Source organism: Manis pentadactyla, chromosome 4 (assembly GCF_030020395.1).
Source record: "Manis pentadactyla isolate mManPen7 chromosome 4, mManPen7.hap1, whole genome shotgun sequence".
Classification (NCBI taxonomy): Eukaryota; Metazoa; Chordata; class Mammalia; order Pholidota; family Manidae; genus Manis; species Manis pentadactyla.
The window spans coordinates 180,876,630-180,891,106 of NC_080022.1; the positions used below are offsets into that span (position 1 = coordinate 180,876,630).

Genomic DNA, 14,477 nt, shown 5'->3' on the forward strand with positions numbered 1-14,477 from the left:
GCAGTGGGAAGGAGTGGGTGTCCCTTCCTTCTCTGCCCTCTCCCTGTCTTCATCTCTGTATGTCATTCACTGTGTGGGTGTGTTTGTGTGTCCTTCCTGGATGGAAGCTAAGTGCTCTAAGACCAGCAGAGATGGGAGAGATGCAAGACACCTGTGAATTACTACAGAGAACATCACCTGACAGACACCCACTTTGGCTCCTCTGTGAATGAGAAATGAATCCTCGTTTTGTTAATTCTTGAAGGTTTGCATCTATCTGTTACAGCTAGAAGCCCTGCCCTAACTGATACACTGCTTTAATCCAATCATGACTTACCCTCTAAGCGGAGAGCATCAGAGACTGCTTCCTTTGAGTCACAGATGTCTCTCTGCTCTTGACCAAGTAACTGAGCACCTGTCAACAGGGAAGAACCAGCTCTGGATGACATAACGGCAATAGAAAGTGTCTACCACCCCCAATCAAACAGCTTTTGGGTGTCTATTGGAAATGCTGAATCCTGAATATTTCCCCAGGACTTCTGAATTAGGCTCAGGTGTCTACATCTTAAAAGCACTCGAAGCGATTCTAATGCACCCCAAATTTTGGAACAACTGTTCATAAAGTGTCATGCAGCAGCAGCCCAGAGATCCTTAATTTACCATCCTCCTCCCAGGCACTGATGTGCTAGGAGGTAAAATGTATTGAAAGGCAATATGAGAGCAGTGAGTCTTAATAATGATGACAGGAGAGATAAGGGACGATGTGTGCCCTCACCTGGATAGTGTCATGAACTGGTGACCACAGATCAGGAAAGTACTGTAGAGGGGAGCACTTTCAAAATAAGACAGGAAGAAGCCTTCGGGTCACTCCAGCTTGCCATTTGCCTAAACACAGTTGTCATTGCCCATTAACCATTGCCCATAATCAAGTTAGATGGGCCACTGATAATACCATGCATGCCACGTTCAGGTTGTAAGAGTCCAGCACCTCATCGGGGTGGCATTATAAATTAGGTGAGGCATGGGTCTCCTAGAAACAGGTGTTCCAAGTTTTAGAGGAGGATGTGGCACTGGAAACTGAAAGTCACTTGTGAGCAGCAGAGTGACATAGATAAGGTCACAATATGGGCTGCTAAGTCGGATCAAGGCCACTAAATCCACCTGGTTAATGGAGCAATGGTGAGACAATGTAAAGCAAAAAATTAAAAAAAAAAAAAGTGAAGTCACAGGAACTGAGGTCAGGATGTTCCTAAAGGAACCAGGAAAGGAAGAAGGCTTGGAGGAATTCAGTTAGCTAGTAACAGGAGCCAGTGTCTTTTAAATGTTTGAGCCTGCCTTTTAGGTAGAGGAATGGCCTGAAGGCATCGGGATGCAGCCTGTCTCCAAAACAAAGCACTGTTTCCCTGAACTCAGGTGATTCAAACCAAGAGACAAGGTGTAATTCGGTGAAAGGAGAAGGTAAGAAGTGGTGGCATCTATTTGGCAAGGACATGTATTCGGTAGGCAGCTGAAACCATACTGCTGGTGGGAAGGGCCTGTGATTAGCCTGGAAGGACACAGAGACACTTCTCAGCCCTGCGTTTCCACCGCGAGCGTTTGCCTAGGGAGGCTGAGTTAGTGGCTGCAATATCCCATTAAGCACTTTGAAATGCAATATCTTCCGCCCTCTGGTGGTTACAGTTCCATTTTTTAATTTTCCGTAAGAACATGGAATGAGGAAATCCCAGAATGCTCACTGCAGTAGCTGTCATTACAAGCGTGGCTGGACAGAGCCACCTTCGTGATGCCTTAACCCTTTGCTAAAAGCGTTAAGCCCTTGCTCAAGAAAGGAAAACATTTCCACGGGTTTTCAGATGGCTGGGAAGTCTGCTTTCTCCGCCATGCTCTGAGAACTTTTCCACTATGCTTCCAGCGTGAGAAGACTTCAGAGATTCCTAAATTTCTGACCTCACTTGAGATGGCTCTGAAGTCCTGCGGCTTCTCGGTATTTGGGTAGAAAGGCCTGTTGTGACTTGACTTGAAGAGGGATTTCTGAAGGAAAACACACCGTGACTTTAAAAGGGTGGTAGTTCAGTAACACTGTGAGTGATGCCTGGCCAGGATTTAACCAGCTCATCTCTTCCCCTCTTTGGTGTGTCTGGGAAACAGAAAAAGGGTCTGGTCATTCTCACGGCAAACTGTCATCCAGTTATGTCAAGTGTATATTTGTGCTCAGCACCTGCAAACAGAGAATGGGAGTCGAGGAATAAGACGGCACTTGAATGAAGAGGAAATGTTCCTTCAGCAGCAGATTTTAAGGAGCTAGATTACTTAGAATTAGAATTCCATATACATATATAAACGATTACAATTCTTACATCCAACCTTGATACATAAAGCATCTGTACAAGAAAATCACCCATCATATTTCAAAAAAAAAATGTTTTTGGAGGGTATTTTATATGTATATTGTGCTATACATTTCCATACAATACAAACAATATATGTTTAACAAGTACTTATGAATGAATGGAAGGATGAGGAATCTGAGAAAGTTTTATAATTTGTGCCTGGATTTTTCTGGAAAGAAACTTCCCGACAACCCACGCAATGTTGCCGATTGTTTTGTGTATTTTGTTGGACTGGATCACATTCAGAGTCAGAGCAAAATTAAAGGGACTTCAACACCTTTTACTAAGAAACTTACACGATGCCAACCTGGGAACTGCACTCATGTTAATAGTCACATGCAGGTGAACTCCTATGAAATACCGTGAAGGCGAACTTGCCCTCACTTTCTAAAATGACTGTGAAATGTGACTTGAAAGCTCCGTCAATTTCCAGATGGACACGGGCAACTCTAAAACCAAATTGCAAGGAAAAAGTCCTTGTGGCAGGTGTCATTTTGTGTGTTGTTAGGAGGCCCTTCCTCTTCCTCAGTTCAACTGATGCTTATAGGAAGGGATGTGCACGTGATTTCCTAACCATGAGGAAAACCTTTGATTGCAGCCTTTCGGGGTTAGTTACATTTGATGTAAGTTAAGACCTCAATTTAACGGCCCATTCGGTTTGACTTTCAGACATGAAAGAATCTCTAGGTTTAAAAATGCTAATGATAGCCTCTGAAGCAACTTTGGCCCTCAGCAGCCCAAGGTGCACTGGCTGAGACAGTAAAAAAGAAAAAGAAATAAAGCAACAAAGAATGGAAAGAAGAAAGAAAGGAGGGAGGGAAAGAGAAAAGGAGGAAGAAAGAAGGAAGGAAGGATCTGGCAGATCCAGAGGTTATTAGTTAAAAACAAACTTATAATATACTTTCTTATATTTGCCTAACACAGATCCTGGCATGTAACAGGTTCACAGTAAATGATTTTGAATGAAACTCTTGTTACCATCACAGAAAATAAATATGCCCAGGAAATCAAAACATAAAAGCCTCAGCAGGTTCATGTACCAGAATCATTATTTTAAAATTTGATTTTTAAATGTATTTAAAATTTGATTGAAAAACCCCCATCCCTTGTCAGTATAATAACCTATACCAAGTATTGAAAACTAAAAAATTATATTCCATGTTTTATTTGAGTAATTATAAATAGTCTCTCTCCCTCTTACTCTCTCTCTTTCTCTCATACACACACATTTATCTGTAGATAACTTTGTGTACAATTATATATGACTTACTTAAAATTTGTTCTGTCCACATTAATCATATTGAAGAATGTGTTAGGTGATAGGTGGGTAATATTAACAATAGTTGTTTTACTAAGAACCTGGGATGTATTTCAGTATCACATTTATTAGACGTGAACAGCAAAGAATATTCAAATTAATTCATTAATTTTATTTAAGTTTTATGGCTGAACTATAACCAGAAATGTGTTGCTATCTCACTCAGATTAAATAGAAGTATATACTCGACTAGTTCCAAATCTAAACATGATCAATTACAGGAAGCTTTCGAATTTCTATACATTATGAAATCCAAGGTTGATTTTTATTTTCAAAGACTAAAATGAACTGTTGGGCAAATCGATTATGAAAAGAAAACTCAAATATTCATTAACAATGGGACAGATGGATAAATTGTGGTCAACACACTCACTAGAATAATATACATAAATGGGACAGGTGATTTAAAAATACATGCAACAATATGGCTGAGTCTCAAAACATAACGTTGAGTGAAAGAAGTCAGACCTACGACTGTACATGCTGTATGATACAATATTGCAAATCTGCTCTTTGCCCTAAATGGGGGAAAGGTGGTGGTGACAGGCTTCCTGAGGAGTCTTCTTTGATGCTAGTTAAGCTTCTTGACTGAGATATTTTTAAAGATGGCATCTAGAGTGCTCATTCTAAAACACAAATTCGATCCAAAAAATCTCATGCTTAGAAGTCTTCTATGCTGAAGGCTTCCCAATATTTGACAGGATGACATCCCTGAAAATCTCACCTTAGCTAACCCACCAGCTCATTCCTGACTCCTCTGACGTCTCTCGGCCCTATTTTCTCTGCTCATCACGCCTCCCCTTCTTTCCTCTCCCAACCTCTCTGTATCCATGTACAATCAACTGACTTTGATTCCTCAGGAAATCCAGAGTTTCCTTATTTTTCATTCAGTTGTCCTCCTCCCCCAGGTGACCTCTCCCCAGACAGGTTAGAGACAGCTTCCAGTAGCTCTCAAAACACCATGTATTTCCTTCCACTGAGCAGTTCCTTCATCATGTGGATCAACTTGTCTGTATCTCCACAAGACCCCAAACTCCAGGGACAAGAGGCTTGCTTATCTGCACGGTCCAGGTTTGTGCCTAGAATATAACAGGCATTGGATTTGGGTTTGTTATCGCACTAATTGAATCAACTTGTATCATGAATGAGATTTTTGAAATTATTAACGTGATTTTTTTCTTTTGTGTTATTTATAAGCTTTTTTATCATAGTTCACTTGGGTTGTCTATTTGTGTAAGGAAATTAAGATTTATTATAGAAAGTATGCACAGGAAAATGCTAATATAATCTTCAACTTCTCACATGCAATATGTGTAAATATGTGTATCTATATTTTATATATAGATATATAGATATGTATTTAGATAGGTACTTTATTTAATTCCTTATATAGGTATTGAAAAATGAAACTATTGTCTCTTCTCTTTTTTGTCACTATGAGGTCTTATGAGAAATCAAGCAATTTTTTTTAGGGGAAAATCATTGCAGACTTGAGTTTCCTCATCTCTGGAATCAAAGGATTGGACTAACTGATTCATAGCCTAGCCTAAATCTATGATCCTACCTGAGCTGAAAAACCTCTTTGAAGATACTTTTAATGTAATAATTTGGCTATATTGCTTAGAAAAAGGGATTAACAGAGTAAGCATTTGACTTTCAACCTGGTCTTAGACAATTTCTTTTAGCTAAAATAAAGTAGAAAATCAAGACATGTCTTTAGAAAGTTAACCCATGTTCTTAAAGGCAACACATTGCTTCTTCAGCTTTTTGAGCACTTTTCTATGACAACCCTACATATGCATGTTACCACCACCCCAGTCGTGATACAGAATGTTCCCATCTTCCCAGAACATTTCCTTTTGCCACATTTTGGTAAATCCTTCTACCCTGAGGCACCATTGCTCTGATCTCTGTCACCACAGATTAATTCTAGGATTCATCTATGTTCTCTTTTGTCTCATACTTCCCAAATCTACATAATCCTTTTCACATTCATCCATGGTATTCTGTCTACCAATTGCTTGTACATTTTTTATTTAATTTATTTTTGGCCTGAGCCATCTCTCATTGTGTGCATATAACACAAGTTTATTTGTCAGCTGACCTGTTGATAGACATTTAGGTTATTTCTATCATTTGGCTATTCAAATAAAACTGCTACAACCGTTCTTGTACACGTCTTTTTGGAGACATGTTTTCATCTCTCTAGGACAAATACCTGAGAATGGAATTGTTGGGTCATTGACGTAATAAATGCTTAAAATAAAACTTTGTACATTAAAGCAAAAAGAATCCCAAACAGAAAGGATCCTTCTTCAATTCCCTGAACTCTTGTCTGTTTTTGAGTGTAGTCTCCTGCATTATTTAGACATTTTTCTTCTTGGCTAGAGATTTGTCTGACTTGTGGGAATTAGGAATTGCCCTTTGGCATCGCATGTGGCAACACAATTGTATAGAAGCTTCTGTGAAAGTTTTTGTTTCCATGAATGTTGGGACCTGCCAAAATTAAGAATTATGTACTCTGAGTGAACTCTCACATAGCTGAAGTTAGTGTCACCAGGTGACAAGCCAGGGCTTAAACAAATAAGCTAAGTCAAGACAAGAGTTTTTTGGGAATTTTTTTTTTTCCCAGAAAGTGGCCCAAAGCCCACCTGAATAAAAATCACCTCGGTAGCTGATTAGACACACTTTTTTAGCAAGCATCTTAGGGACCCTTATGATCAGAGAATTTTGAGAATCATTAGATCAATCTAGAACTGTGATTGTACATTAAAATCACCTTTCAAAGAGAACTTTCAACATCACCATTCCCACGACACACCTAAGTCCAGTGAAGTCAGAACCTCTGGGCATGGGACTAGGTGTAAATCTCCTCCAAAGGTAACAATGACTGGCCAAGGATAAGAACTGCTGGTCTGTTCTATGCCATGTTTAACACAGTTGTGATCCCCACCACCTGCATCTCCGACCTTCTGTTGTACATTCACATCATTCCGACATTATTGGAGAGGACCATGGAAGGATTTTTTTACTTAAAAATTAAAAATAAAATTTTTAAATTCCATTGCACAAAGGTCCCTTGAGTAAGTAGACCTCTCTTGGGTACATCATCGCAGTTGTTTCCCTTAGTCTTTTGTCCTTAGGAAAAAAATTACATATCTTTAGGAAACTAATCTGTGTTTTGACTGGCAAAATGAAAAAATTTATATTGCATTTACCTAATAAAATAATAATTATCTTGTTAAAAACAAGACCAAATGGAGTCACTCATGCTGAGCTCCACATCACCAAAACCAGACTGAATTACAGTTTCAAATCTCCCAGAAATGGAATCTCAGACCAGTCATTCGGGAATCATCTGATCAGCCCTAGTTAGGGAATCTGCCTGAAAGACCCCTGCTGCCCATTTAGAATCTATTTTTGCTTGAATAAACTCTTAAGATTTTTAATATGCCTCAGTTGTCTTTATAACAATGTAATGTCATCTAGGTAATATTCTCAAATCCTAGCTTTATCCATGAATTGACATATATTGAGCCAAAGAAATAGTGTCTGGAGAGTTTGCCACAATCAAAGGGCAGCTTTGTTTTAAGCAGACTCAATGCATATGATTTCAGCGTTCCTGAAATCATTATAGTGTGTCTTTAAGTGATGAACTTTCCCAATGCACTAATGTGCAGTGGGTAAATCAATGAAAATGTATTATATCTTTAGATTTCAGGAATGCATGCATTTCAAAAAGTGAAATTCATTTTTGGGGGGAGAACTTAGTAGGATATTCCAATAGAGTTTACTTGATAAAATGTACTTGATAAAGTGCATTTCTGTTACATGACATTGGATTTCTACGTTAAAGCTAACCTTTCATTTAAAAAATTTGCTAACATTGGTATAGCTCCAGGCCAAAGGGAGTTTCAGTTCTGGGGAAGTTCACTCTGGATTCAGTGACACCAAAAAATGACAAGGGAACATTGGGGTTAAAAAGGGGTTTATACCAAGCTTTGTTCATTGACTGAGCAGGTCAAGTGCTAGAATCCCATCAGCCTCCAGGGCAGTGTGCAAGTAGCAAGTCCGTCTCAGGTGCTGCCCCTGCTCCAGCCTCTGCTCTCCTCCTCTCTTAGCACTGGTCAGAGCTCTCTTTATAGCAACACGGGCAATAATGGGTATGCAAGCAGGCACCTGCTTAGCAGGCTAAGTATTACATCATTGCACATACACAGTGGGCAAGTAGATTAGGATCAGGTGAGGATCCTGGCCATGGAACTTCCATTTTCCCTACAACAGGCCATATAATGTTCATCTGAAAAAGCAGCATAAAGAATTTTTCTAGTTCATACTTCTAAATGCAACGTGCTCTGTCATGCCCACACTACAAGTGACTTCCCCCAATTAAGTGGATTTTATTTTTGTATGAAATACAGTCATCTGATGGACATCTAAGTGCATACATGAGTCAATTTAAATCACCTAATTGCAGCAGGCTAAATATGCCCAAAATATGCCTCTTTGGGAGAAGGGTATTTTTTAAGCTGCTTGTTTCTTAAAAACAGCAGACACCAGAGAAACTCTGAAAATAAGGTTGTTCCCCTCTTGTAAGAGACATTTACACTTATAAGGGAAATATCAGTTAGCCAGGGTGTCGTCTTCTATGTACCCTGAAGAGGAGAATAACTAAAGCTGTAGAAATCTTATCACTAGAGAAGGCAATGACTCAAATCTGCATGACAATCAAACTCTTGTTTCATGTGCTTTGCCAGAATTCCTGGTTTTCCCAGCCCAACATCTTATTTTGTGTTTAGCTGGAGAAAGTTTTTAAGGTGGAGGCTTGGGGTATTTCTGCTAGTACTGTTTTCTGCGAATCTCCCTTGTTGACAGGATGTATACGTGTTATTAAACATCTGTTTTTCTCCTGCTAGTCTGTCATTTATGAAAGTGGGGTCTCAGCCAAGAACCTGGAAAAGTAAAGGGAAAATTATTTTTTCTCCCCTATAGAAACAAATATCCTTCCTTACATTCAGACTCATACACAAAAGTCTGAATATCCAGATAATAACCTTTGGGTCTTTACTACTTAACGTAACACAGTTACTTGAGTCTACTTGGAGGTAACCAGATGCGGAGTACTATTTGAAGTAAGCAGTTAATTTCATTTTACTCTGATCAGAAAATTGGTCACACTAGAGAAAACTCCTTTTTTTTCCCTTGTCTTTTTCAAATGTGGTTTGGATTGCCCCTTGACAAAGCCAAGCCAGTCACCAGTACAGGATAGTGACACTCCTGATTAAAATCATGTTGAAACTTTCAATAAGTCATTCTCTTTGTCTCACCATGTCCGTCAGATAGAGAGGCTTTGAACTCTAAATGAAAGAACAGTTAGGCTGGCACAGATTTTAAGTCATCTTTGAGAGAGGCTGGACACCCCCCTCCATCTGTGTCACCATGCCGATCATCTCTCTTTGGAATTTCACAGACCACAGCCTTTGCTATGTGCCCTTTAAGCAACCCCTGTCCATCCACCATGCTGTTGGCTTCCCGCCATCCTTTCTAGCACACTTAAAACAAACTATAATTGGCATTTGCTTGGCTGGGAGTCAGTTTATTTTCTTGCTACCTCTTCCAGTTACCTTAACCATCAGATGGCTTGACAGTTGGCAAATGGAGACTGTGGTTCTGATATGTCACATAAAATTTGTTGGGTGAATATTTTCCTCTAGGAAAGTGAAAGTGAAATCCCATCCTGACCCACCCTCTTTCCAAAACAATCAACATTTCCTGGCTGCCACGATTCCCTTAATCATTTAAAGCAGTACAGTTGTTATGGAACAGGCAGCTGAACTTTAGACTCGCCTGGACCATCTGTTCTAGTATTTAGCCTTTAAGGAGATAACTTAAGTGACTGTAGTTTTTTGCAAAGAGGGTAGGTTCCATCAGGGAAAGTGTTAGGACACTGTGTCACAGAAAAACATAATCCAGAGACTCTGGAGGGACTTTTTTTTACTTAGCAATACTGAACGTCAGTGGAAAAAATAAGATATTTCCCTAAATACATAGGTTATACATAGGAAAACTTGTTTCCAGATTTAAGGCATGAGTTAAGTTGTTGATACGGAGAAGGTATGGTGGATGAGGAAAAATAGATACTTTGGTTCCTCTGTTTTTTTGAGACATAGTTTCCACTGGATAGTAAGTAGCATCTTAATAAGTGGTCAGAACAGTGTCACAAAGTACATAGGCCTGAAATACTGAGAGACTAGAAGTAAGGATGTTTTATTAAGTGAAAATATTCACGTAGCTTTTAGTTATTATTTTTCACTACATTTCTGGGCCTGAGATATTACAAATAATGAAGTTATTTCCTAAAGTTGTTTCAACAGACTTAAGCACAAAAACAAGCATTTCTAGTTTTCTTCAAGGTTAGCAGAGGACGGGTTTAAAACTCTACAAGGTAAACAACCCTTACTTACATATAAACAGTAGAGACGTTTTAGGCTATAGCCCTCACTCAAAGAAGGTAATATTTTTTTTGTGATCTTATATAGTGGAGATATGTGATTTGGTTCAATCAAATGCTCAGGATAAGAATAGAAGCAAGGCCAGTGGTTCAGAGTTGTAGAAAAGCAATTACTTATGATAGAGGAAGAATCCCTAATTTTATGAAACATCCCAAACTGGAATTTTCTGCCTCTTCAAGTAACAAGCAAATCAAATATGGAAATATTAGAAAAGGAACTTGAAATTCTCTAAATAAGATGTGCATTTTTGATGTGGGATATTGACTAGATGGCAATTCCGAAGTGTTGAAGAAATTGTAGCTTTAAATTGTATAAATGTGGACATCTGTAGTATGTGAACAAAAACAGCTTACTGAAAGGCAAGAGGAGTTTCCTTTTTGCTATGTGTCATTAAGAAAATGTATTTTTAAACTTACTTCTATATACTTATTAATCGTAAAAAAAATTGGTCATATAGAGTCAACAACGTAATGAATAACCAGGGGCAGAAAGAAGGAAAGAGATTGGGAAAGGTGAGCAATGTATTGTGGAAAAATCTTACAGTGCTTGTAAATGGTTTTTATGTCGTGATTTAAATGTTTGTTGTGAAATGAATAGTAATTTAGGCTGTAATTTGCAAGAATAATGTTTGACCTTCCCATGAAGATGGGTACTGAGCACCAAGTCCACCTTTAGGGCTACGTAGAATTAAGTAGGTTGGTTAACCAATTTCCTAATAGCTCCCATTCTCATAGGGCAGTTTCTGCAGCAGCTTCTTGGGAAAATAAAGGTGAGGGATTAATATAAATATTGAGGAAAGTAATGTGTAAGAGACATTTTCCGTTTTCCCTGGACACATTAACTTTCTTTCATTTTGTTGGCGGTGATAACGGTCTACCATAAAAACTACATTTCCCAGGCTCCCTTGCAAATGGAGGTGATCATGTGATTAATCTTTTAGCCCTTGAATGAGGGCTTCCAGGAATCTCGGTAAGAAGGCTGACTCAGATGACAAGTTCTCTGCTTTTTCTCTTTGCTCTTCCTTTTGTGGGGATTGGAAGTCAACTTGAAAGGACAAGAAATGGTGCAGCAGAAGTTAGCAGGAGGCTGAATTTCTAATGACTTTCAGGCCTTGCCAGACCAGTCCTGGGGAGCCTATGTTTGGACCCCTAATTTATTTAAAACACTGTTTTTCAGTTTCCTGTTACTATCAGCAGAAAGTGTTTTCTGATAGATGGCATTAACACCTGCTGTCACACTCCCTGTGTCACACATTTAGTTCATTTTTCTGTTTGTAAGGATCAGCATTTATATTTGCTCTGACTGCATACCATACCAGTCTCTCTGTTATAGGGAGAAAACATCTCTTAATACTCCAGTTTACCCATCCCACAGAAAGGATTTAATAACAAAAATCATGAAAAAAGACAAGAAGAAACCAATTTTGGAGGCATGCAGCAAAATCAAAAAGGAGAATGTCTTAAACACTTTTACTTTAATAGAACTAAAACTTCTTCACCAATGCCTTGAAAAAATCTGTTTTCAAAATGTGGCCATCTCAGCTTCTTATACAGTAAATCTCTTCTCAGGAAATTTTTATCCAGGATTCTAAGAATCTGTTACTTATTTGAAGGACTTCATTGTGAGGAATTCTTTTCACTCTCTTGGTGCATTTTTCCACTGACCCTTTATAGTCCACCCAATACTTACAAGCTTATAAAATCACTTAAATAACTAACTCAGACTTATGCTAAGTATTATAAAGGAATCCATAAGAACACACACACAGAAATGCCAGTTTATTTGGAAGATACCATGAATCTCTACTATAAAGCTTATGTGGTACTTCTTAAAATCAAGATAGTAAATAATTTCAAAATCTTGGATTGCTTGGTCTATGTTTCAAAGTTAAGAATGACAAATGGAAAATTCTGCATTTTGTGTCCAAAGAATCAGTTACAGAAATAAAAATCAGAAGAAGACTGAATTGAGAATAGTTCAAGACAAATAGTCCTTCTCTACCACCAAAAAAGCAAAATAAACAATCAAACACAACAAACAAAAATAAAGCTAAAAACTCATTTGTAGAGGTGTAGAGGTTTTATTTGGTAATGAGCATTATGTTTAAAAGAATGATTCAACAACTAAGCAAAAACAGAGGGAAGTAAATAATGATGGTGATACTAACTAACATTTATTGACCATTTAGTAAGAGAGCTTGACACTCTATATTTATTATATGCATTAGCCATTTAATAATAGACAGTAATAATGTCACCATATCCCATGCTGTCAATCAATGTCCAGAGAATAATATGCAATAATAGGTGATAGTCTTATGACTGACATGGGGAAAGATTAGAAATCATGGCATGTTAGATTATGTGAGATAAATGAGTGCATTCAGAACATTTATACTCAGTGTGTGCAGATCATAACCCAACTCTGTTTAATCCAATAAAAGCAGCTGATGTTTAAGTAACCACAGACTCCATCAACTTCAAATATCTTTGTGAGACGTGCAAATCTTCCTGGTCATTGTATTTTGGAAAGTGTTACCTTGACACTGGCCCAAGTAACCACAGTTATTTTCTAAAAATGGCAATCATAGTTTTCTATAAGTAGTTCCAGGCAAAATATATAACCTAGACTTTTCAAATATGCCGTAGAAGATCTCCTTAGATTTTCTGGCTTACAGGGCTGGGACTCTGAATGATTGAATAAAAATTTCATATTAAGTTTCTTGATTCACTGGAAAAATTGTCCCCTCATGGTCAACGTATTTGCAAAGGCACAGATTAGGGCCATTTGTCTTGGCTCCGCCTGTTGACATTGATCAATAAGCTGTTTTCACACTCAACTATATAAAAGATTTATGCTTTCTTTCCATTGGAAAACATTCTTTGAAGTCCACACAGTCATTTTTAGGATCTGCTATAAAGACTCTTTTTTGGTACCATTTATAGAAACATAAACCAAGCTCTGAATATTTCAGGCATGAAATAACAACAAGAGAAAAAATTATTCTAATCCAATCATTAACACTTTCAATGGTCCAGTTAGTTGGATCAGTATCCTGTTAGCATAGGCTCTTTGCAGAGTCTCAAAATTAATCTGTAAATGACAATAATAATAGTAATGCTATCCTAAAGATGAACATATGTAGACTGAACTTCAAGGTTTCAGCAAGAGGAAAATTCAGAATAGTTTAGTCAAGAATATCTAGTCTGCTCTTTCCAGCCAGCGCCGGGCAATGGGCATCTCTCGGGACAACTGGCACAAGCGCCGCAAGACCGGGGGCAAGAGAAAGCCCTACCACAAGAAGAGGAAGTATGAGCTGGGACGCCCTGCTGCCAACACTAAGATTGGCCCCCGCCGCATACACACTGTCCGTGTGCGGGGAGGCAACAAGAAGTACCGTGCCTTGAGGCTGGATGTGGGAAACTTCTCCTGGGGCTCCGAGTGTTGTACACGCAAAACAAGGATCATAGATGTTGTCTACAACGCATCCAACAATGAACTGGTCCGCACCAAGACCTTGGTGAAGAACTGCATCGTGCTTGTTGACAGCACACCATACCGACAGTGGTACGAGTCCCACTATGCACTGCCCCTGGGCCGCAAGAAGGGTGCCAAACTGACTCCTGAGGAGGAAGAGATTTTAAACAAGAAGAGATCAAAGAAAATTCAGAAGAAATACGATGAAAGGAAAAAGAATGCCAAAATCAGCAGTCTTCTGGAGGAGCAGTTCCAGCAGGGCAAGCTGCTTGCATGCATTGCTTCAAGACCAGGCCAGTGTGGCCGAGCAGATGGCTACGTGCTTGAGGGCAAGGAGCTGGAGTTCTATCTGAGGAAAATCAAGGCCTGAAAAGGCAAATAAGTTCTCTTCCTGTCCTAGCTCATGTAATAAAGGGTCTGTTGTTCTAAAAAAAAAAAAAAAAGAATATCTAGTCTATGCTTTTAATTATCATTATGCACAAAAAGTACATATGTTATGCATATATTTTATCAATAAATATATATAATCAATTAAACAATGGAAAAGATATGATCCTAAATTCTGTGGGAATATATGATACTTGCCCTCTGGGAGGTCACAACACAGCCAAGTTTGATGAGTAAGTAGGGGTAAGTTGGAGTAGTCATTGTGGCAAAAGAACAAAACAGCCTATAGGATCATGATATCTACAGAACTAGGGCTCTTGTTTGTCTCCTAAAATGGCTCTGAAGACTAATTCAAAAAAGGAATTCTAAAAATCAAATGATAGACCCATTGGACCAGTGAGAAAATTCAGGAAA

At 38.5% G+C, this 14,477-nt stretch overlaps 1 protein-coding gene across 1 annotated transcript; it reads left to right on the plus strand.

Moving 5' to 3' along the window:
- Positions 1–13,409: 13,409 nt before the first annotated feature.
- On the plus strand, positions 13,410–14,122 carry LOC130683603 (40S ribosomal protein S8). Its single transcript, XM_057501665.1, has one exon. It carries the CDS (start codon positions 13,432–13,434, stop codon positions 14,044–14,046), a length of 615 nt encoding a protein of 204 aa, XP_057357648.1. The 5' UTR covers positions 13,410–13,431; the 3' UTR covers positions 14,047–14,122.
- The last annotated feature ends 355 nt before the right edge of the window (positions 14,123–14,477 follow it).